The following is a 23555-nucleotide window of genomic DNA, read 5'->3' as shown; positions in this document are numbered from 1 at the left end:
CACAGGAGAGAATGGGGAAAAGAGTTAACGGTAGAAGGGGGAAAATAGATTATGGTTCCGAGTGCGAAATTGGATTATTGAACACAACAACTCATTAAGCAAATACATTCAGGGGACCTAGGGGTAACAGGCAGGATCAACAGACCCCAAAGGTCACAACCAATGGATGAAGCGGTAATAGTGTCCCTAAATGGGCAGGGATTAAATTCTCCAGCGAAACGCCGGGCAATCCTGGGGAGGCTAGTGGAGCTTAAGGTGTTGGTGGCGATCCTACAAAAAGACACATCTCCTCCCAGAGGACGAAAAGTGAATGACCCACAGACTCTTTCCACAACAATTTTCTGCCTCAGGAGGAAAGAAATCAAAGGGGGTGGCAATTTTATTGAGCAGAGAACTGGGGTTCCGGAAAGACCAAATGCTTACAGACCCGGAGGGGAGGTTCCTAGGTCTTAAGGGTCGGATCAAGGGGCAGAAACACACTATTATTGCATTATACCTACTTAACGACAATCGGGACAAGTACATTCAGTGGTTTTTGGATACATTCGATGGGTGGTGTGAAGGAAAACAATAATAGGAGGAGATTTTAACTGTGTTATGGACCTGTCATTAGATAAAACACTACCGGCAACAACGGCAGACGGGAGGAATAGTCGGGCACTAGGCAAACTCTTCCGGGACCTGGGGGTGATGTTCTTCCATGAAAGGGACAGGGAGTACACACATTTCTCAGCAGTCCATCAGGGGTATTCCAGGACCGACATGATCCTAGTGTCGGCTACGCTGAGCCCACAAGTAAGGAAGGTGGATATAGGGGTCCAATATCTGATGGACCATGCGCCAGTAATAATACACATGGACATGGGGGAGGTTAAAACAAATAAAGCAAAGCGATGGACGCTTAATGAGCTTATTCTGAAAGACATAGCGCACAGAGCGAATATAGAAGAGACGATCCTCAACTACTTTAAGGAAAATTACAAGGAAGAGATGGACTTTGGAATGGTTTGGGATGCAGGAAAGGCAGTCATACGGGGGGAATTCATCTTGCAGGCAGCAATATACAAGAGGGAGCGGGCACTAGTAACACAAAAACTGGAAAAGGAACTGAGAGAAGCAGAAACCCAGCACAAATCCAGACGGACACAAAAGTCACTCAGATCGCTTAAAAAACTTTGAGCTCAATTGGAAGCACACACAGCAGATAGAGTAGCACAGTCCCTCCTGCATACCAGACAGTCCGACTATGTTCATGGGGGAAAAGTAAACAAATTCCTAGTGGCCAAGCTCCAAAAATAGAAATCCTGCAACTATATAACACAATTGAGGGTCAGTCAGGGAGAACTGTGCTCGGGGAGGGGGTGTGGGGGGGGGAGAAGATGGCGATAATTATAAAATACCACACAAATCTATTAAAGCAAGAGGAACTAAATCCCCAAGCCCAGGAAAGGTATCTGTCTGAGACAACCCTCCCCCAAATCACAGACGAGGAAAATGAGGCACTAGGATCTGAGATAACATTACAGCAGGTCAGCGATGCAATAACCGGCCCACCGGCAAATAAAACCCCTGGACCAGATGGCCTTGGGGGGTGGGGGGAGGATTCTATAAAACTTTCTGCACACAACTATTGCCACCATTAGTAAAGCTCTTTAATGTAATCGGAGAAAAAGATATAGTCACGCCAGATATGGGTAAATTCCTGATTCTATTAATACCAAAACCCGGGGAGGGACCCCTTAGATTGTGCTAACTATCAACCCATAGTATTGTTGGACTCAGATGCTAAGTTTTTTGCCAAAATTGTGGCAGCTAGACTGGGGAAGGTCCTCCCGCAAATTATACATCCCAACCAAATTGGGTTTATTACAGGCAGAAACACCCAGGATAATGTGAGACAGGCTTTAAACATTATTGAACTAGGCACCCGAACAGGCAGAAGAGCGTTTGACAGTCTGGACTGGAGGTATCTGAAGTTGGTACTAGAGCGGTTCGGATGTGGGCCACATTTTATCAACATGGTATTAGAAAACTTCCGGATCCCGTTGACGAACCTCTTGATCAACGGGCAAAGCTCTGGGCAGATCGGGATAGAGAGAGGCACTAGACAGGGCTGCCCCCTATGCCCGTTAATATTTGCTATGGCAATGGAGCCATTTGCAGCACAAATCAGACAGGATAGAAATACTGTGGGAGTGAAATGCGGGGAGACCAAACATAAAATTGCGTTATACGCAGATGATCTTATGCTTTTCATCTCAAATACCCGGGACACATTGCCGAGGATAATGCAAAAATTTCAAGAATTTTCGGGGGTCTCAGGGTTCCACATAAACTATGGGAAATCTAAAGCCCTGAATATAACAGAAGAACAAGGAGAGATCGCAGAACTAGAATGGTCACTTTCACTATCCTGGGAAAAAGAATCCCTAGAATACCTGGGTGTCCGCTTAAAGGGATGGTCTAGTAAAAATTTGTATCTAAAAAATAGATAGGCAACATAAAAAAAAAAATACTAGCATTCTCCGTTTTAAAACTTCCTATGTAAAATTTTGAGCTATTCAAGCTCAAAATGTGCAAAAGCAAGCACATGGGCGCATCCATTTTGTGAAATGGAGGCCCTCCTGTGCTGGCTTTTGCTTTTGCGGTACTAATGAAGGAAAAGCCAGCCAGCTGTAGTAAACAAAGGCTACCGCTGGGTGGCTTTCCCTTCATTAGTGCTGTAGGCGGAGGACGGGGACCGGAGACCAGAGCAGGAAAGCTGCAGCTGAATCTCGGTAAGTGCTATTTATTTATTTTTTTAAAATAAGCACTAGCTGCGTTTTTTTTTCTAAGTTTTCCGGGCTGGAGGGGCCCGGAAAACTTGGAAATAAAACCGCAGCTTTAAAAACGTATTTATGTTTGCGGTCGCTTTTGAAGCGACCGCAAACATAAATACAACGTTATTGTGTTGGAAAACGCTGCAGTTTTTCTTTCCAAGTTTCTCAGGCTCCTCCGGCTTGGAGGAGCCTGAGAAACATGGAAAGAAAAACCGCAGCGTTTTCCAACATAACCGCGTGTGTTTCTGCCTGCGGTGAAAGCCACAGCAGGCAGAAACACACGCGGTTATGTTTACATGCCGCGTAGTGTTTCTACCTGCAGCTGATTTCCCATTTGGGGCTCTCGGGCTCCCCACGGGGAGCCCGAGAGACCCAAATGGGAAATGCTAAATGCTGCGTTGTCTGCCTAAATCTGCTTTCCCGTTTGGGGCTCTCGGGCTCCCCGTGGGGAGCCCGAGAGCCCAAAATGGGAAAGCAGATTCAGGCAGAAACAACGCGGTTGTTTTCCGCAATGCGGCATTGTTTCTGCCTGAATCTGCTTTACCATTTGGGGCTCTCGGGCTCCCCGTGGGGAGCCAGAGAACCCCAAATGGGAAAGCAGATTCAGGCAGAAACAACGCGGTTGTGTTGGAAAACGCTGCGGTTTTTCTTTCCGAGTTTCTCAGGCTCCTCCGAGCCGGAGGAGCCTGAGAAACTTGGAAAGAAAAACCACAGCGTTTTCCAACACAATAACGTATTTATGTTTACGGTCGCTTCAAAAGCGACCGCAAACATAAATACAACGTTTTTAAAGCTGCGGTTTTATTTCTAAGTTTTCCAGGCTCCTCCAGCCCGGAGAACTTAGAAAAAAAACCGCAGCTAGTGCTTATTTTTTTAAAAAAAATAAATAGCACTTACCGAGATTCAGCTGCAGCTTTCCTGCTCTGGTCTCCGGTCCCCGTCCTCTGCCTACAGCACTAATGAAGGGAAAGCCACCCAGCGGTAGCCTTTTTTTACTACAGCTGGCTGGCTTTTCCTTCATTAGTGCCGCAAAAGCAAAAGGCAGCACAGGAGGGCCTCCATTGGGCCCATGTGCTTGCTTTTTCGAATTTTGAGCTTGAATAGCTCAAAATTTTACATAGGAAGTTTTAAAACGGAGAATGCTAGTATTTTTTTTTATGTTGCCTATCTATTTTTTAAATAAAAATTTTTACTAGACCATCCCTTTAACCCGGAAATGTAGTGATCTATACGAAGTAAATATTAAACCGCTATGGAAGCAACTGCAGGAAGACCTCCGTAGGTGGGATAACCAGGAGCTGTCTTGGTTTGCCCGAATAACGGCTGTAAAAATGACCCTGCTCCCCGTATGCTATACGTCGTTAGCGCCCTCCCAGTAAGGGTCCCGCCACGAGTCTGTAAAGCTCTGCAATTAGCCATTTCTGCCTTTGTGTGGAAAGGTAAAAGGCCTAAAATACAACAGAAACTCATGACGCGTCCCCCACTCCTCGGAGGCTTAGAATTGCCAGACATACAGAGATACATCCGGGCGGCACATATTACACCTATGTTTTACTGGGCGGCTCAAAATCCCAATCTGGGCTGGGTTCAAATAAAACAGGAGGCTACTACGCTCCCGCTAAAAACACTACACACCCTTCCACTGCACAAACGTCATGTACAGGGCAAACTTCTAGAAGCCACTAGGGTGGCACTCAATAGTTGGGACGATGAATTAAGAAGGAGGAACATTCCACGTGGACTGAGCCTGCACTCCCCATTAGCATACAACCCCGAATTCACCCCGGGACTCTAACCAAGTTTTGGGAAGGCTAGGTAGCAGCCGAATCTCTGACCCTGGCTGACATGTTCCGGGATGGAGAGCCACTCTCCTTCGAGGAAGGTAAACAGAAATTCCACATTGGAGAAAGTCAAAGATCCAGATATACCCAGTTAAGGCATTGGAATACACACCCAACTGTCAAAAGGGCTGCTAATAGACCCCTGTTAGTTCTCGAACTATCGCTACAGGAGGGCTCAACGAGAAGAGGAATCTCAAGGCAATACAAACTACTGGACAGGGCCCTGCCAGAAGATGTTTTGCAATACAAAACGAGCTGGGAAAAGGACCTTGGGGACACTATTACGGTGGAGGAATGGGTAAGGATATGGGAAAGAGTCCATAAAAGCTCTAGATGCACGGCAATCAAAGAATCGGCCTACAAGGTCTGTTACCGATGGTATATGCCCCCCTCCAGACTGCATAAGACAAACTCTACATACTCCCCGCTCTGCTGGAGGGAGTGTGGGGGAATAGGGGACTTCTTCCACATGTGGTGGACTTGCTCTAAGACACAGATATTCTGGAAAGAGCTCCTGGGACACATTGAGCCAATGACAGGAATTATGATGCCATACGACACGAAAGTAGTTTTGCCGGGGGCGGTAGCTGAAAGTATATATGCGGCAAAGGGACACAAGGCCACGCTAATTACCCACCTGCTTTCGACTGTAAGATTGACTCTAGCCCAGGCATGGAAAATGGTGCAGGGTCCAATAATTGTCTGGTGGTGGATTAAAATATGGGGAATTTTGGCAATGGAGAGGATCTGTGCATTGCAAGCTGGTAGGTATCTCAAGTTTCTGGCAATTTAGGAACCCTTCCGAGAAATGGTAAAAGATAAAGAACCTCACTACCTCAGACCCAGGATACTTAGAAACACTGACACCTATTAAAAAACGAATAAAACTGGCCTAGTTGGACTAAGATACCTGGCAGATTTCAACAACAAACAAACTCGGAACCGAATAAGTTGGGGAAGGGGGGGAAGGTGGAGGGAGCGGGGAGGGCGTTGGGTGGGGGAGTTTGAAAAGCTAAAACCCGCGGAGCCAACAGGCACCTAATGGGACTCTAAAGGGGTTGTGAGTTAAGTTGAAAGATAATTGTTCATGAATACTTTGAAATGTCTGTTCTCTGTATGAATCTGCGGAATAAATAAACCATGATTAAAAAAAAAAAGAGCTAACAAAGAACAATCACGCCAGTAATGGTGAAAAAAAAATAAAAGGGGGGCCCCAAGATGGTCCATGGTTGACCCTATTGTGCACTACCAAGGCTATGGACATAGCCTACAGTACAAAAGTTACACAGTAGTTGGTAGAAGACTTCAACTGCCACCAGCCATACCTAGGAGATTGTCCATGTGACTAAAGTCACAGGTGCAGAGAGAAAGGGGATACTAGGTATCCCTGTGACACTCCACATAAGGTGGTGTGTGCCAATCTCTCAGACTATTACTTTTTGCTGAGATGCTAAGTATCTATCTTTAAGAACTGTAGTTACTCTCGGATAAAGAAAACAATTTCAAAGGAGGGCCCGAAGGGTCTCCAGCAACACTGACCATAAGGAGCTGTGTGCTGCAATAGTAACATACAGATGCCTTTAAGTGGTATGACGGAAAATAGACTCAATAGGACAGGTAAAAAAAAGAATAGAGTTCCAAAAGACCGAGCCCATAAGAATGAAGGTGTGGAAAAAGGCTTCCACTCATTTAAGAGATCAGAAAAAGATCTAGAAGTCCAGCAAAAAGTGCTTAGAGCCTCAGTAGGGAAGAGGATGAAGCAAACAAACAATAAATCTCCCTAACAGAGAGCATGTGATTTTTGCAGGGTGGAACAGAGGGAAGGGTAAAGCAGCTTTCCCACTTTAGCAAATTGAGCTGTCCTGGACAAACTACTTTGTCAGTAAGATCTGATGAGATGAAAATGCCGGCTCCTCCCATTCATAACCCTAAACGCAAAACCCAAAAAGTAGAACAGAGAAATGTCCCTACAGTTCCCAACTGTCCCTGCAGTTCATCAATGGTGCACTTGTCACAGCCATTAACTCCCTCCACCTTATGCTCCACCTACCCCGGGTCCTGTGACAATCTTGCCTGTGGGTCCCCTTACCTTAAATCTGCCACTGGTCATGGGCCACCTCCGGCTTTGCTGGACTCCGAGGAAAACAAGACTGGTGCATCCTGAGGCACTTAATTACACCTGTTCACAGAGGCATCAGTGATGTCATTTGACCAAAATGCCAGGTGAAGCGGACGTGACATCACACAACCAAAGTCCTCTGATGACATCACAGGAAGTAATGTCATTTGACCCCACCCTGAAGTGACATCGCAGGAAGCGATGGAACACAACCCCTTGATAAAACGGGAAGTGGCATCACATAGCATTGTTCCTAAGCACACTACAAAAAATATGGTTACGATATTACTATAATGTGATGTACATTTCATACAAGAATGGATCACCATATGTATTTTTAATATCATTGTGTATTGGCCCGCATTACCAAATTAGTGTGAATGCAAGCAGACATCCTAGGCCAAATTATAATGATGTGTTATCATATAGCACCTACGATTAAGTGCTTTAGATAGAACAAATATACATACAAAATCACCAACCTATGTTGGTACTCATTTATCTACCTTTGAAGAATGAAAGTTCAGGTATTTAAGAACAGACTAAATCAATGGCTCACCACATGTAGTGTGCCTGAAATAAACCAACTAAGACAAGGAATTCTATACAATAGTTGCCATACTAAGAAAGTTAGGGTGGGTTTACAAAGGTTTGAAAAAAAAACTTTCACCCGAAATGTGAAAATAGGAAAGTCCATTTGAGCCAAGTCATACATTTATATTAAATATATTCTTTTTTTTCCCTTTTTTTTTAGGGGTAGCAAGAGCGGCCTCAAGGGTCGCAGCTGCAACCCCTGGCAGCCACCAAATTTCATCCCTGAGAGACATGTGAAAAACAAACAGCCAAGAAAGACCTCTCTAGCACCACTGCAATGCGTCGCTAATGGACATCATGAAGTGACCATGCTGGTCTCTTCTCTAGCCTGCAGTCCACTCCTCTTATCCCCATCCACTCCACTTTCCTTGCCCCACTCCGCCACTGCCCCTACCTGCAGCATGTCCTTTCCCCTCTCCACCGTCGTGATTTTGCATTCAAATCTCCCACTGCTAGACCTCGATACCTAATGTGGCCTAACTCTTTACCCCCGCTTTTCCCACAAAAGATGCATTTAGCTCATTTTCAGGACCTACACTTGCTGATAGCACTCCTCCTATGGTTATCAACTGTATCTGCTGCCACTTACTGGACACTTCATAGGTGGCATGCACTGACACCAGTCAACAGAACACATTAGAAGTGTATTGCAGGAATTGCAGTTCCATTGCTTACTTTTCCTACGGCCACATCTGGTAAAATGGCTCAACGGGTTAAACGCTTGTTGCTGTGATCTGTGTTTGGTCTGCAGGATGCAGGTTCGAATCCGGCAATGCAAACTTAGCCTTTCATCCTTCCGAGGTGGATAAATGAGTACCAATTCTGATTGGGTAATAATAGTAATGTATGTAAATATGTCCTATGTAAAGTGCTTAGGATTAAAGCGCTCCTATAAAAATAAAATTATCATTTAAAAAAAGTGGTATCCCTGATAGCAATCTCCTTGTACCAGGCATCACGTGATGGGATCTCAACATCCCTGGCCCACTACAGGAGTAAATTGAATGTGTTCCTCTGTTCGCTTGATCAAGTCTTTTCCTTTTTTTTGGTAATCACTTGGCTGAATCTGGTCTTCAGATAGTCTTATCACACCTATTTGCCAGCTGTAGAAGACTACAGAAATTCCAATTCTTTTGCTTTCTCTACTTCAAATCCTGCGGTCAAGAAACATTTTGAAGGGGTGAGGTGTGCTGTTGAGCAGCCAGTGCATGCAGACGTGAGTTTCTGCTGCTTCGCCGGGGCTGCCGAAATCCTAAAGAAAGATCCTTGTTGCAGCTTGGTTATCCCAACAACTTTGACATGCTAGGAAAGTGGAAGTATATGCATGATCCTCTGAGAAACCCATAGAAAATCTGCATAGTAAAGCCTGAGATCAGGCGGATCCCGTGTAACACGCAGTGGCCACCAAGCAAGAAGCAGATGAACGCTGCCGCGCAACAGAGATAACCGGGAACCAACAGAGGCAACGGCCGGAAACAAAGAAGAAACCTGCCCTACAGGTGGTCCCACACCTGGAACACAGGAGAATCACCGCCCAACTCCTGCTGCGCGCAAGTAGTGGAAGTGGTCTGCTGCAGGAATCACCCAGCCCTCTCTGGTGCGAGAGGGGTGACCCGGAGCTCAGTGAGGGACGACCACTAACTGGGAAGGCGGGGCAGTGACTCCTGCTCGCCCCCACCACCACAGAGGAACAGCAGCGATGGCCCTCCTGATCAGCCAGAGGGCAGGGAGACCCGCAAAAGAAAGGAGAGAGAGACACGACCACAACAGAGCCCAACCCGGGCTCCAGGGCTGATCCGGTGAAAGCAGCAGCCAAACATGGAATAAGGCATTATACAGCCCCTAGCACCGGAGCTAAACACTGTTGAACAAGTGCAGGACAACCCAGTCCTGTGGCGGTGAGTGCAGCACATTCCGCCAGCGGTGCGGGGGGATAGACTGGCCAAGGCAGTGCAGTTGTGGCCCCTCACTGCACCATGGAGGCAAGGCAAAGCTGGCTCTCCTGACCGCACTGGGTGCAAGGAGGTCTGTTGACTGACGGTGCAGCTGTCCCCAGGGACAAGAGGAGCTCACAGTGAGAGAGAGGAAGGAGAACTGGCATAGATTTGAGTGGCCAGAGAGTCACTGGATACATTAACGGGGTCCAGGGAGAATGATGACCAGATTCTCTTCAAATACCCTAGGGGGTGTCTCTCTGAACACAGTGTCCCCAGGCACCCAACATCCCACCCGGGAGAGTTAACTGCCTCTACGGAAGGGCCCTGCCTGTTCTCAGACCCAGAAGGGGAGAACTACACCTCACCCCTGGACCCGAACACCCCTATTCGCCCGCTCCCTACACTCACCCTGACATGGGTACTGGGGCTAATAGTCCAGCAGAGGAAGCCTAAGGACTGAATACTCTTGAGTCTAGTAACCCACACGACAATGGTGAAGGACAAGCCCCGGAAAGTGACCGCACAGAACAAGATAGACTGCTACACGACAAACATCCCGCCAACGGCCTCCTCGGCACGGGACAAGCTGGTGGAGGAGGGGGAAAATGCAGAAGCAGGCCAGACAATAATACTCACAGATGACATGGCTGCCATCAGCGACTCCAGATCGGTCAAAACCAAAATTGATGGCTTGGCCTCTGAAGTCTGCTTCCTGCGGCAAGACTTAAGCAACCTGACCTCACGCGTCGGGGGAAACGGAACAGTGCATATCGGACAGTGAGGACACGCTGCGGAAGATGGAGGAACGGCTGGAGATGTCGCATAAACTAAGCACCTTAGAAAACTGGGCAGAGGACAGCAAAGGTAGAACCCGCCGTAACAATCTCTGCTTACACGGACTTCCGGAGAAAGAACAGCACTCTATGGAACTGTTTTTAGAGCATGGACTAACGGCCCTCATGGCACCTAAAAAACGTACAAACTTCTTCTCAATCGAACGGGCACACAGAGTCCCAACGGCACTGCCCGTACCTGGTTCCCCTCTGCGCACGGTGATAGCGCGTATCCTGAACTACAGGGACCGAGACCCGCTCCTATAAATGGCAAGGGCGACAGGCCCGATCACCTTCAATGGCAACCGAATTGGCCTCTTCCCGAACTACACAAAGGTACAAAATTCACGACCGTACGTTGATTTGGTAAAGAAAAAACGAAAGTCCTTCAACATTTAATATGCCCTTTTATTTCTGGCCACGCTCACTCTACTATAACACTACAGTACACGTGTTCCACAGCCCTAAGGAGGTCTGGGACTGGCTGGAGACACACATTCTCTCTGGCTCATGCCCCGGAACTCCGAAGGATCGTCCAGCCCTAGGTGACACCGCCAAAATATCCCCAGCCAGGCCTGACACGCAGAAAAACCATGCATTGAAGAGGAAGACGGCGGGTCACCGGGGAGTGGAAAAGCTGTCTGACTGGACAGAGGGGTAACACAGACGCTCAGATATGAATTTGGGGATGCCACTAGATAGGCCTTCTGGGATCCAAGACTGCCACCTTTTCTGAATCCTGCATCTAGCATCCCCGGCTGGGGACAACGAAGAGTTGAGATGACTCTCACAGGCAACCCCAAACATGTTCTTAAATAGTTCAATTCATACAAGTTCTGGCGACAGGTACTTCTATTTGGGGGGGGGGGGGAGTGCAGGGTGGGGGGACGACTCATGTTTGAAGTTGGGCAAGTGTGGGAAGGGGTGACACTTGGCAGTACCAAAGCTCACTGATCGGGGCTTAGGAAGTGGATTCAAACTACAGGAGGTTTTGGCTGGGGGGGACACGGTGGGGGGATTGGGGTTGTTTTTCTTGAGTTTGGTTGGTCGCATTGCTTACTGGGGAGGCGGGACGAGGGTTATGGGCAAACACCATGGTGGTGGGTAGTGGACGGGTGGGTTGGCCTGAAGACTCGAGGATCAAGGACTCAAAACTCAAGGATCAGGGGGATGGACACCGAAAGATGGTGAATAACAGGCCGACCCCGGAACTCATAGACCAGGCCCGGCAGGCCCGGCTCCAGGAATATTCATCTGGGTGGGCCAGTTTTGTGATGAGGGGGGCCCAAATTCTATTGGATTTGGGTCTAGGAGCACCCTAAAGAAAGTGTTGGCGGCGATCCAGATTTCCCAGATCCGTGATCCAGCAAAACTCTTTCCAGATCTGGAAAAATACATTTGCAGCCCTCTATAAAAAAAAAACAGTAGAGTGCAAAAGGAGAAGCAAGGAAAATAGTGTTGCAAAATCAATCTACCTATTTTCCCTTCCCATCTGCTCTTCCCTTGCTATTATGTCCTATCCTCCTCCACCCCAAGTCACCTTGCTTCAGCTCCCCTAATCACCATTCCCATTTATCTCCACTCCCACCTGCTCAGACTAGCCCCCAGCATTTCTTTCTTAGCCTGGCTAGGGGCCATAGAGAGTGATGCATCCTCCATCTCCTGAGCAGTGAGGCCCCCAGTCTTTGTACCATCTTAGATGGTGTTCATCCAACAATGCTTTCCTGAACACTGTGGTTACTCCCAGGAGGCCCCAAGGAGGTGCTTGTAATCTCTCCATCTTATGTGAATGATAGCCCCCCGCACCCCAGAATACTGAAGTGAGAAATAGGAGATTTTGTTTTAGAGAATTACGTTGCATTTTTGCAGCACATTTTAATTGAGTTGAGAGTGTGAGGGGGTACTAGCATGTAGGAGAGAGTGCTAGGGCTGGGCTGGGAGAGCTGCATGAGGAGGCAGACTGTGCAGGTTGCAGGGTTTCCGGCCTCCTGGTATCACTCCATGTGGGGTGTGGCAGGGAGGAGAGGGCCTTGCTCCCCTGCCATGCCCCTATTCATCATTGTTTGGTACATACTGTAAAGACCGGAGGGGGGGGGGTCTGCACTTCCGCTCTCTATATGGTAGAGGGGAGGCACAGAGACCCCTGCCAAGATTCTCTATTATGGTAACGTAGTCGAGCAATCAAGGCCTAGCTTCTCGGGAGGTGATGCGAGCTGGTTCTTAAGTACAGTGTAGTCCCCAAGCACCCACGAAGAAATGTCCACACACTGTATCGGTTAAAACACAGTCTTTCAATTAATATTTGGAGTCATATACACGATCACGATAACTCATTTTAGAACTGTACATAGCACAAAGTGAGTTATCGTGATCGCATCTTCCAAGCTCAACTTGGTACAAATATGTGTTGAACTTTGGTTTTGAATACCTACAATAATGCTTAATTTTATACAGCTTACTTTAAAAATGCACAAGTCAAATGATAAATCAACCTGAAAATGTATTCATCATTGTAGAAACATGTTGATGAAGAGTAAGAGGGGCATTCTGTTTTAAATCCTAAATTTACATTTCCACTACGTGTCTGGGAAAGTGTAAATCACTTCCACAATTAACGATTGTGGGAGCCAACCACAATTGATTCCTTTGGAATCTGCCTGCTTTTACCAGGTGTAAATGTCAGATGGATTCCAGAGGAATCCATTGGTTTTCTGCCAACATAACAATACATGCTGGTAGAAAACCAACCTGATTTGGCAGGGGGTCTCCAACCTCACGTGCCAAATCATACAAAATTCAGCAGGTCATAAAAAGTGGAGATTAATGCATGTATCACCACTTCTTGCACTCGGCTTTGCTTGGAAAATGAGCCCATATGATTGTAGCTGTTTTCCCCATCCTGAATAGAAGCATAAGCTCCAGCATAGACATTAATGAGCTTTTACAAAAAATACCATACAGACACAAAGTGAAATGAAATGCAAGGCAAGATCATTGTTTCACACCGCTTGTTCTGTATTCTAATCACTCAACAATCGCACTGAAATAGCTTGTTAAAACCCTACATAATTTAAAGAAAAAAGTGACACAGCAATGGTCACTACCTGTTACCTTTTCTCATCTCTAATTACTTTCTGTTAATCACTTCCTGTTGTAAATAAGTTGCCTCTGAGACACATTAAAAAGATACAACCTCAGCGGGAGGGTCTGTGCAGCCCTGGGTGTTTGTATTTGGGGAAGCGAGGCAAAGCATCGGGGCATGGACATTTGCCCAAAGTACAAATGTTAAATCCACCTCTGATTGCACTCTTTAGGAAATATTTAAAAATACTGCTTTTTAGTTTTTTAAAAGATGTACCCCTTTAGTACTTGGCATGCAACATTATAGGAAACGCTCTTCTATTGTGTTATTTTGAAGGTGCTCTTTAAGGGATTCCAGCACTGCCTAAACACCCGACACACAGTATTTACATTATACTTTCCAAACAAGACCCACAATGCACGTGATGTATTCTGTTGGAATGCAAACTCTGTTAAGTTACTCAAACAGTATGAGCTTATCAAGTCGGTACTTTGTTTGAATCCTGAAACGTTCTGGCAGAGCAGCCTAGGCTTCCACACAGACAAATATACATCCGATTTAGGTCGGAGAACCACTGTTAAGTATGCATGGGAAGATCTGAAACTGGTTCATACTTGCCATCCTAGCCTTATCAATTTCAGGCAGGGCCTTGTTGGACTAACACAGTGAGGTGCAGCTTGATTACCTAGGCATAGCAAGCAAGGCACTCACATCTGGGCATATACATGTTCACTTCGGGAGACAAAATGAAACCAACATGCATTGACAAAGCCAACAGCCTAGGCTTTTGACTAAGCATGGATAGGCATTTGCCAGGCACTGCCATAAGGGTACCACCTGGCCATAAAATGGGAACAGCTAGAACAGCTGGGGATATGATGGCATTGCCTGGCAAATGTCTAATACCTATAGACAAGCAAAACCTTTTGGCTTTGCAATTGCTTGTTTAAGACAGTACTTCAGGCAGAGGCATTGACAAAGATATTGCTTATAGAATCAACTGGTTGAAGACACACGAGTTTTTTTATCATACCAGAAGCACATTTACAGTGGCAATTAAGTAATTAAACACTAAACGAATGCTTAGATATAACACTGGCAGACCCTATATATAGCAACACGTTTGGAATTACTTTGTGATAGAGCTTGATCAAAGAGTTCCAGAAAGGTTATGTTTTGGTGGCGAGAGGCAGGTTGGTGGTAATGCCATGGGCTCTGACATATAGCCATTGGGTGGGTAAATGACCAAGTACACCCATAGGATGTAAGTTTCTCCTCACATTTTATCTTCATCCTATCTGTGTTCCACTCCTTGAGTTCTGGCTTGAATCTAATAGGAAAACGTCTGAATCAATTATAACCACCGTCATTGCACTTGTCAGCCTTCTTTACCATTGTTTGCAAATCAGTCTTGGCCCATTCACAAATGCGAGAAGCCCTTCCCAAACTGCTAGACCACAAGGCCTAAAAATGTATGCGGTTGCTGTGTTCTAGTGCAGAGGGGTAATGGCCTAGCAATTTAGACTGAACTGCATCTTTTAGTGGCAGCACCAAGAGTCATTTGCTAGTGGCTTGTCCCCTTCTGTAATGGCACAGACATACTATGGAATTGTGGCATGTAATGTTGCGCAGAGCAACAGTAGTGGTAATGTTTAATTCAAAGCCTTGCATCTATCACTTTATTTTACTACACTCCCGAATTACATTTGTGTTACGATCAACTTTATCTTTTTACTTATACTCAAGTAGTTAATGCAGCAGAATAAATACTTTGAATGTAATTTGTACGGTTCAATAGTCAGATAATGCACCTTCTTCAGAACTGTGTTCAAGGAACATCTGTCATTCATTGTTGATATAGTTAACCATTTTGCTAAGCATGATGTGAAAAAATTATTATATATTCCCACAAAAGATAAACGTGCTTTAAATTACAGAAAGCAAAACTGTGATTTTAGGTTTGAGAAAATAGTTGTAGGCAGCCAGCTTGAACAAGTGTGCTACCTCACTTATAGGTGTGAATGGCCCTACATCTCCCTGGTACTTTCATGGCAGTGGGGCATACATTTCTATTTCTATCCTATATATTTTTAGAGTGCCAAACCCCATAGGCATCCAGGCGCTATATCATTGTCCAGGGCATGAAAACAAATCCTTGCCAACCTCCTGTAGTTCAGCCTCTCAGAATGATATCTGTGAGGTTTCTGCTGCATGTTTAAAGTGAAATCCGCCCCCACACCCATATTCCCTTAGGTCCCACTGGCATGGCCTACTTTCTAGGGGGGCCAGAGGGTGGCCTTGGGCTTGTCCTAGACCCATTTCCAGGGTTCCAATGGCACATGATGGGGAAGTATTTCTGATGACATGGAATGTGCAGGGTGGGGGGGGAATGTCAACGGACTGAGCTCCAGCATTAAACGAAGACTAGTACGCCAATTCCTAAATAGACATTTCCCTCATAACAGAGGCACACCTGGTCGGTACAGAGTGTAAGTTCTTCAGGAGGTCCAACTATGCACTGGCTTTTCACGCGGGATTCTCGAGAGGGGCAAGGGGGACGATGATTCTACTACATTAGAAGGTACCATTCCAACTGGGGGAGGTGCGGACAGACCAGAGAGGGTGATTTGTTGTGGTAACGGGGGGAAACAGCTAGGGCATTTGTGGCAGTATACGCACCCCCACCGTTGACAGTTGAGGTCCTGGACGATCTCCAAGTGCCAATACTCACTGACCAAGCAGATGTGTGGTTACAGGGAGGGGACTTTAACAAGGTCATGGGGGTTGGTAGAGACGGATCACATGGGGCAACAGGAACCCCAATCTTCCGACCAAGTTGCACTCCTTTGCAACCACACTGGGGCTTGTGGATGCATGGAGGTTACTGCATGGGGTAGAATCTGGGGTCTCGTTCTTGTCCAATGCACACAGGTCACTATCCAGGATAGATTACTTCTTCGTGACTCAGTGCATGGTACATAGGCTGATATCTGCAACATTTCTGGCTAGGGGTATCTCAGATCACTCCCCCCTACTTATGGTGTTAAAAAATGGGCGAACAAAACCCAACACAACCTGGCGCCTCAATGCATACTATCTGGGAAAGCATGAGGTAATGGAGGGTCTATCGAAAAAGACGGCAGAATATTTTACCCTAAACGAGGGCTCAGTTGACAGCCTGATCACGCTGTGGGAGGCCTACAAGGTGGTGCTTCAGGGGGAGGCTCTCTCTCTCTGGTGTCGGCTCACTGCCGACGACATGCTTGGGAAATAGAAGAAGCAGAGGAACAGACGTCAAGGAAAGAGAAGCAGTTCCTTGAATCGGGGTCCGCGCTTCAAAAGAGGCTCTAGTCTAAGATCCTAAGAAATGTGGCACTGGACAATGCGAGGGTAGCCAACTAGTCAGTACGTAGTCAAATATATGAAATCGGAGATAAGGCCATCAAATCCCTGGCTTGGTTGGAAAGGCAGGACAGGAGCAAAGGGCATGTACGGGCCATTAAATAGACAGGGAGGGAATTGTTAACGGAGAACTCGGATATCGATGAGGCATTCTCCACCTTTTACGAAGATCGCTACTCCCCCTCCCCCCCCGACCAGGGCAACTGAGACAGAGGGCTCACAATTTCTCGACTCGATTGTGATCCCCAGTCTCTTGGAACAGCAGACGCAAGAACCCGAGGCCGAGATCACAGAGTAGGAGGTGAGGGCTGCGCTGTCCCAACTTCAATCTGGCAAAACCCCGGGACCCAACGGTTTTCCAGTGGAAAACTAGAAACGACTGGGTGAAACAGTGACAGATCACATGCACCGCATGTTCCTACAGAGCAAACAAAAGGGGCAACTCCCGCCAGCCCTCAGGAAAGCATGTATTGTAGTGATTCCCAAACCCGGGAAACCTCCGGAACTCAGTGCCGCCTACAAGCCAATATCACTAATCAATGGGGAGACCAAGGTTCTGGCATGGATCGTAGCCAAAAGACTATTGGGAGTGATAGACTCGCTTGTCCACCCAGACCAATGTGGATTCATGCCCTCCAAATCCACTCGGATGAATTTACGCAGGTGTACAGCTTGCCATCGACCAGGCCTCGGCGATATTGGACCCACTAGCGCTCTTGGCCGTGAACTTTGAGAGAGCATTTGACTCGGTGGGATGGGATGCCTCATGGGATATAATGGGCCGTATAGGATTCGGGAACAGCGTCATGTCCTGGGTCAGACTACTGTTCGACTCTCCGGAAGCAGTGGTGCAGGTAAATGGGGTGTCCTCCAGGGCGTTTACACTGGGATGGGGGACCAGACTGGGCTGCCCCTTCTCCCCCCTACCATTTACTCTAGCCATAGACCTGCTTGTGATAAAACTCGGGATGACAGGGGATTGAATAGGATTCACATGGCCATGGGTAGGGGAGGACCGGGTCTCACTCTATGCAGACAACCTTCTTATCTATGTAAGTAACTGATGGTGACTCGCATCCTCACAGAATACCAGATGTTTGGGGAACTTAGGGTAAACTAACAGAAGACAGTCCTCTTTCCGCTTTGGGGGAGATGGTGCGATCCCAAGGAAGTGCCCATACTCGGTCTCAGTATCGGGCTTCGAGTACCTTGGCATTCCAGCAACGTTAAGATATGCCTGAATAAGTAATTGTTAGGAAAGATTTCATTTTATATGTGATTTTCCCTCCAGTTGTACACCCCCAAACCTTTGCTGCTGTTTAAACACCTTAGTCTGACTTTGCCAGGGAGCACAGCCTTCTGCTGCACTCCTCTGGGTTTTCGATCACTTTTTATGTGGAAACTGACATGCCCTTAAGACAGTCAGTACTGGGAGACTTTGTTTCCCTTAGTCCTTTTCTAACGTTGCAACTTTTCTGCAACATGTAACAAGTGCACAATGTACCTTACAGTACAGTGCACCTGGGTCTCTTAGTCATTTCCAAAGGCCCTAGATACTCTCGTAGGACTTTTTGGGAGATGTGCTGATGTGTCATGGACAGGGCTGGTGGCAACTTATCTTTCATGTAATTTTAACCCTTTCCTGCCTTTTAAACCGCGTTAACCGCGTTGGGCACGAATAGGTGGCCTGGCTCCAAAATGAAAACAAAAGGAGATGGTCATAGGCTACCCTAGACATAGTCGTGACTCAAGATCACCTCACATTTGCAAGTGGGCCAGGTGGCTGCTGGCTCCCAGAATAGAATGTCACTATAGACTACAAGGGTGAAAAGTGATACAAGAATGTATTCAAACTAACAGAAAGACATAAATACAGATGGTGCCGTAGCACGTGGAACATGCATGTTCAAGTAATTCTTTGACTGCATATTTAGATGGTTAGTAGGCAGAGTGACAAATAGTTTGATTTCTTGCATTGTTTAACATTAACAATGCGTTAACATTGTCGACAGACTGGTAGGTGTTTCTGGTTTGGTGTATAGTTGGTGGTGGGCAGTGGCTGTGCGAGGTGAGCAGCGCTGCTGGGATGTACCGAACTGTCTTCAGGACAAATAGTAGTGGTTGGGACGTTGTTAGCTGAGAAAGGCACCCACCATGTCAGATAAGTAAAGCGCCTTGTCTGAAAAACTTTATTGGATTTTGCCAGGCGCTGGTAGATGCGGCTGGGAGGCAGAACTGCAGAGGTCAGATGCCTTAGTCTAATTTCCGGGAGAGCTGTGTCACTGTAGATGCTGGAAACCCCCCGCCCCCACTGGCTCCAAAATGGCCATGCCACAAGGTTCTTTGTCCTGTCCTTTGGCCATCTTGCCCCATTTGGCTTCCCCAGGTTGAGCCGACCCGGGTCCGTCCTTATTTGGTCATGCAGTTTCCCGCGAGACGCCAAGCTTTCACAGGCTTCTACATGCCTTGTGTGTGCGCCTCCAGGATGTGTGCTGGGGTGTCTGTCCCCAATACACATCCTGGGTGCCAGAGAGTCTGGAGTGCTGTGAATGACTGGGACTACCGTGGTCTGTGATTGGTCCACGTATGGAGTGTGTGTTTGTGGGCAGATCTCCCATTGGGTCCTCTCCGTTTTGGCACAAAGGGAACTTTGGATAAGGGGAGGCTGAAAACACCCATACCATGTCGATCTCTGGAGTTCTCACTGAACAAAGGATAGGATCCATGTATCCTGAAACTAAGAAGCCGAATCGAAGAACCGCTGGAAGGTTTGGCACCCGGAGCCGCTGTCGTCCCGTGGGACCCCTCTGCATCTGGACATCCTAGAAGGTCTGCAAAGACGCTTCGACCCATTAGAATGGTGGGACCAACTATTCTCGGCACCTTCAACAAACCCTGCAAGTAAGCCTTCTCGGAAGTGTCCCTGGGCCAACCAGTGGGCTGACCAGTTTACACAGGACCTTTGCTCTGTCTCCGCCGTCGTTGGAGGCCCTCGAAACTTGGTATACTGCTAGCTCTGTGTCCCTGGCACCCGCACACTGAATTTCGAACACTTGGCATTCCCAGGTCTGAAGTAAGACGAGGGCGCCAGGACCGGAGTAAACGCAGTTACCATGTTGCCCAGCCATGGCAACCATCTTTGCAGGCGCGCTGCATTTGTGACGCTCTTGCCTCTGAAGCCTGCTGCAGTGAAACTGGCCTGATCCATCCCCCAGGAGCAGAGAAATCGCCACTGTCCCATTCGGGAATCCTCACTGTATCTCCGGAACTGAAAGCCGCAGAGCCGTCATATTGCCGCAGTAGAACCCGCAACCGAAGTGCGCCTGGGGCCGGTGAGTAACCTTAACCAGTGTCCCCTAGCGCCTCGATCCATTATAATGCACGAGTGGGTCCTGGGGGGGGTCCCTCTCCTTTCCACTACTAGTGCAAACTATTCCCGAACCCTGGAATCCCCTCTGCCTTCAAGTGGAGGCCCTCCTCGAATAGTGGGAATCTATTCTTCATCGCCTCACCCACCTTCTTGAACTGCTAGAGACCCCTGGAGAGACCCCGTTTTGCCCATTGGAACAACTGCGTGCACCTGCACTACATGTACTATTGAGCATAAGGCTCCTCTCTTCTTAGGGTTTGGACTGCCTCTTAATTAGGTGTGTGTTTGATGTTGAAGGGGACTAAAGACTATCTGCACTGCCTATTTTCCTACCCCTCTAGGTTGTGAATGTATTTCATGCCTTTAGACCCCAATGGTCTTGTATATATATTGTATTGATTGTGTTGTATTGGTTTAGTAGGATTGCTGCGATTCTTTTACTGTGTGAGTTACAAAGGCCTTGTAATAAATGTGTGTATATTTTTGATTTATACACTTGTCTGGGAGTAATTTGTAAGTGTCCTTGCTCTGTGTGCTCATTGAGGTCTTGCAGTCATCCTCACCCCTCCTGAGACTTAGTCTTGACCGCCTGTGATAGCTACCTTGATTGGTCTGGCTTGTCCAGAGGTTACCCTGTTCCAAGAAACTAGGCTGGCCTACTGAACCTCTGCCCACCAGGTCAGAGTTCAGAAATCCGTCTTAACAGTAATTCAGGCATTTCTTACCGTTGCTGCATTAATATTAGGCACGGCTGAGCTGGCACATCTCCTGCGCTGTTCCCCGGCTACTTGGCAGACCCCACAGTAAATCAAACCCCCACCACGTCTGCACCACATCACACACAAAGGTATTTAAATTGATTGTTTATTTGTATTGCGGCAATTGGGGTAATGCAAGAGAGTGGTAGGGGTTGGGAGGGGGTGGAGAGGGCAGGTGGCTGCGAAAGACAGGCGGCTACGATTACTATGCCTGATGGCAATTGAGGTAGTGCCTGAAATAACGGGAGGGAAAGGTCGGGGGAAGTAGGGGGCAACCAAGACAATCACAGGGGTCATGGGTGTTGGAGAGGGGCAAAAATAGTCACAGTGGGCATGGGGTTGGAGGGTGGCACAAAGACACACAAGGAAACATCACGGGTCATGCGGCTTGGGGGGACGCAAGGCAACACTGCGGGTCACGGGAGGGGGGCACTCAAGGAAACATCAGAGGTCATAGGGGCGGGGTACGCAAGGAAACATCGCGCATCATAGGGGAGGGGGGGCACGCAAGGAAACATTGCGCGTCATTGGGGAGGAGGGGCACGCATGGAAACATCGCGGGTCATAGGGGAGGGGTGGCACGCAAGGAAACATTGCGGGTCATAGGGGAGGGGGGCACACAAGGAAACATTGTTTAATGACTATTGAAATGCTGTAACCAAGCTTTGCGACCTTTGTTCTGTATTTGGTTTTATTTTGAAATAATAGACGGATATCTTTTAAAAAAGATACATTTTCATGATGTGGAAAGGTTATTTTCGCCAGTGTGAGCCCCTAGCACGCTTTGGTATCTGAATGTGTACTGGCAATTGTCTCATAAACCATATGAGCACATGGCTCACTGGAGTAACTACTGTCCTTCAAGTAATTCATCTATTTTCCACCGAACACCCATTTTCTGTCCCCCTAGTAAGATAGCCCAGCTGATATGGAGAGAAAAGAGTCTGGTGGGTATTGCCTGGAGGTACATTAAGTGTGTACCGAGACCATGCCCAGCGTGCATACTCTGCATCTGTCTCAAATTTGATTGCAGGGACTTTGCTGTGCAAAAGGCGTGGTCACTTCCCTATAGGACAGGTACCCATATGTATGAGGGGAAAGGGACAATAGACTGAGAGTAAAACCATCTCTATGTTGAGTGACTTTTCCTTTATTTTTTTAATTGATTTTGTAAAAGAAAAAATGAATACATTAAACATCTCAATCCATTGTAACATAACAAATTGAAGAGTAGAGTAATGGGAAGGTTGAAACAGCAAAACAGTTGATCATTGCTGAAAAAATAAAACAGACATAGCTTAAATAATAGTCTAATGTTCAATGTTAGATCAGCATCTATAGCAATGATGAGACTGGATAATTTCTTTTTTTTGAAAAAGGAATTCTGTTAAGACGAAGAAAAGCCATTGATGTGGAATTGCCAAACAATGTTTTTCAGTATTCATATTAGACATAAAAGGGTCCCATGTAGAGATATATTTAGCATAGGGAGTAACTTTTTCGTAATCAAATCTCAGGGGGGGTTTGGGTCTGAGCTGCTACATCACGTGTGTTTCTTGGTTACGGCCTGGCCACTACACCAGAGATCTATTCTATTTTTCTCATAAATGGAAATTTGATGTAATATAAATGTTCATTTATATGAGATAGACCTGCCTGAGATTATGTTAATACGCAAGTAAGATGTTTGTTCTGGATTGAATTTAATAATCTTTACTTATTATAATGCCTTTTGTCTCCTCCTGATGTCTGCCTTTTCGCTTATTGATTGAGAAAGTGCTTAATGGCAGGGCTATCACCATTTTGAACCTTCCTATAGATTTCATTTAATGCACCTTGACCACCTTTAAATGCATTAAGTTTGTATTGTGGATTATTTTTGGAAGATCACATTTGTGGATTCTTTTTAATTTACTGTAATATGTTTTTTTCATATAGTTTGAAAAGGTGATCAGCGGGGACCATGCTGATGTACTCCTTTACCCTTCAGGAAGTCTACAAAACCAGCAAAAGCGACCTACCCATGTTGATAATAACTATAACCAGGAAAGGGTGCCAGCAACCTTTTCATCGTCTAAACAGGAACCTTTTGATAAGCAAAGTATTTCAACAAGTACTGATTCACCAAACAGTACACTAAAGGAGAAAATAGTTGGACTTCTTAAGAAGTACAGCAACGGTTTGTGGGTTGATGCACTTCCAAAGGTGTTTGAGGCTACATACAAAGAAAGGTTTCCAGAGGATGTTTTGCAAAACCTTGACTGGTTGTTGGACATATGCACTGTAGACCATATTTCTCTTAACCCTCAAAAGGCAATCATTTATCCTAAATCAAAAACAAACGGTGATGTTTGTACAACAAAGAAAGAACTAGAATTGGCCAGCAAAGAGGTAATGGAATGTGGAATAGACTCTCAGAATGAGACCGCCCTGGATCCTCCCCCTTTAGTCATTCCCAATGAACCATCACAGTCTGTGTTGGTAGTTGAACTAAATACTACAAATGAAGTTGTGATCAGGCAAGTGTTGTTTATCTTCTTTTTCTTATGTGACATTGTTGCCAATTTCTAATGCCGTCCTGGCATAATGTTATTTTTTTTTCCAACAAGCATTGCAAATATTCAAATGTTACATACTTTTCACACTTGTCATGGCACTTAAGAGAAGAAAACAACGGTGTGCATAACTGAATCATAGCGAATCATGGATTTTCTTCAAGAACCAAAACAAGAATAACTGGAGGGGGGAAAGGAAGGGGCAAGGGAACCATGTACAACGTAGGAACAGAAGGCTGCTTCAT

The 23555-nt window shown here is 46.5% G+C and overlaps 1 protein-coding gene across 2 annotated transcripts in view; it reads left to right on the top strand.

The window, feature by feature from the left end:
• The window catches only part of TDRD7 (tudor domain containing 7), a 2843905-nt gene that overhangs the window by 1337681 nt on the left and 1482669 nt on the right, over window positions 1-23555 (top strand). For both annotated transcript variants that reach the window (XM_069630367.1, XM_069630366.1), the window contains one exon: window positions 22694-23274. In XM_069630367.1, coding sequence (XP_069486468.1) covers window positions 22694-23274 — 581 coding nt within the window. The remainder of the gene's footprint in view (window positions 1-22693; window positions 23275-23555) is intronic.

The sequence above is a fragment of the Ambystoma mexicanum genome, chromosome 6q, assembly GCF_040938575.1.
Source record: "Ambystoma mexicanum isolate Mex_15411 chromosome 6q, UKY_AmexF1_1, whole genome shotgun sequence".
Classification (NCBI taxonomy): domain Eukaryota; kingdom Metazoa; phylum Chordata; class Amphibia; order Caudata; family Ambystomatidae; genus Ambystoma; species Ambystoma mexicanum.
This window is presented reverse-complemented; position numbering and strand designations above follow the sequence as displayed.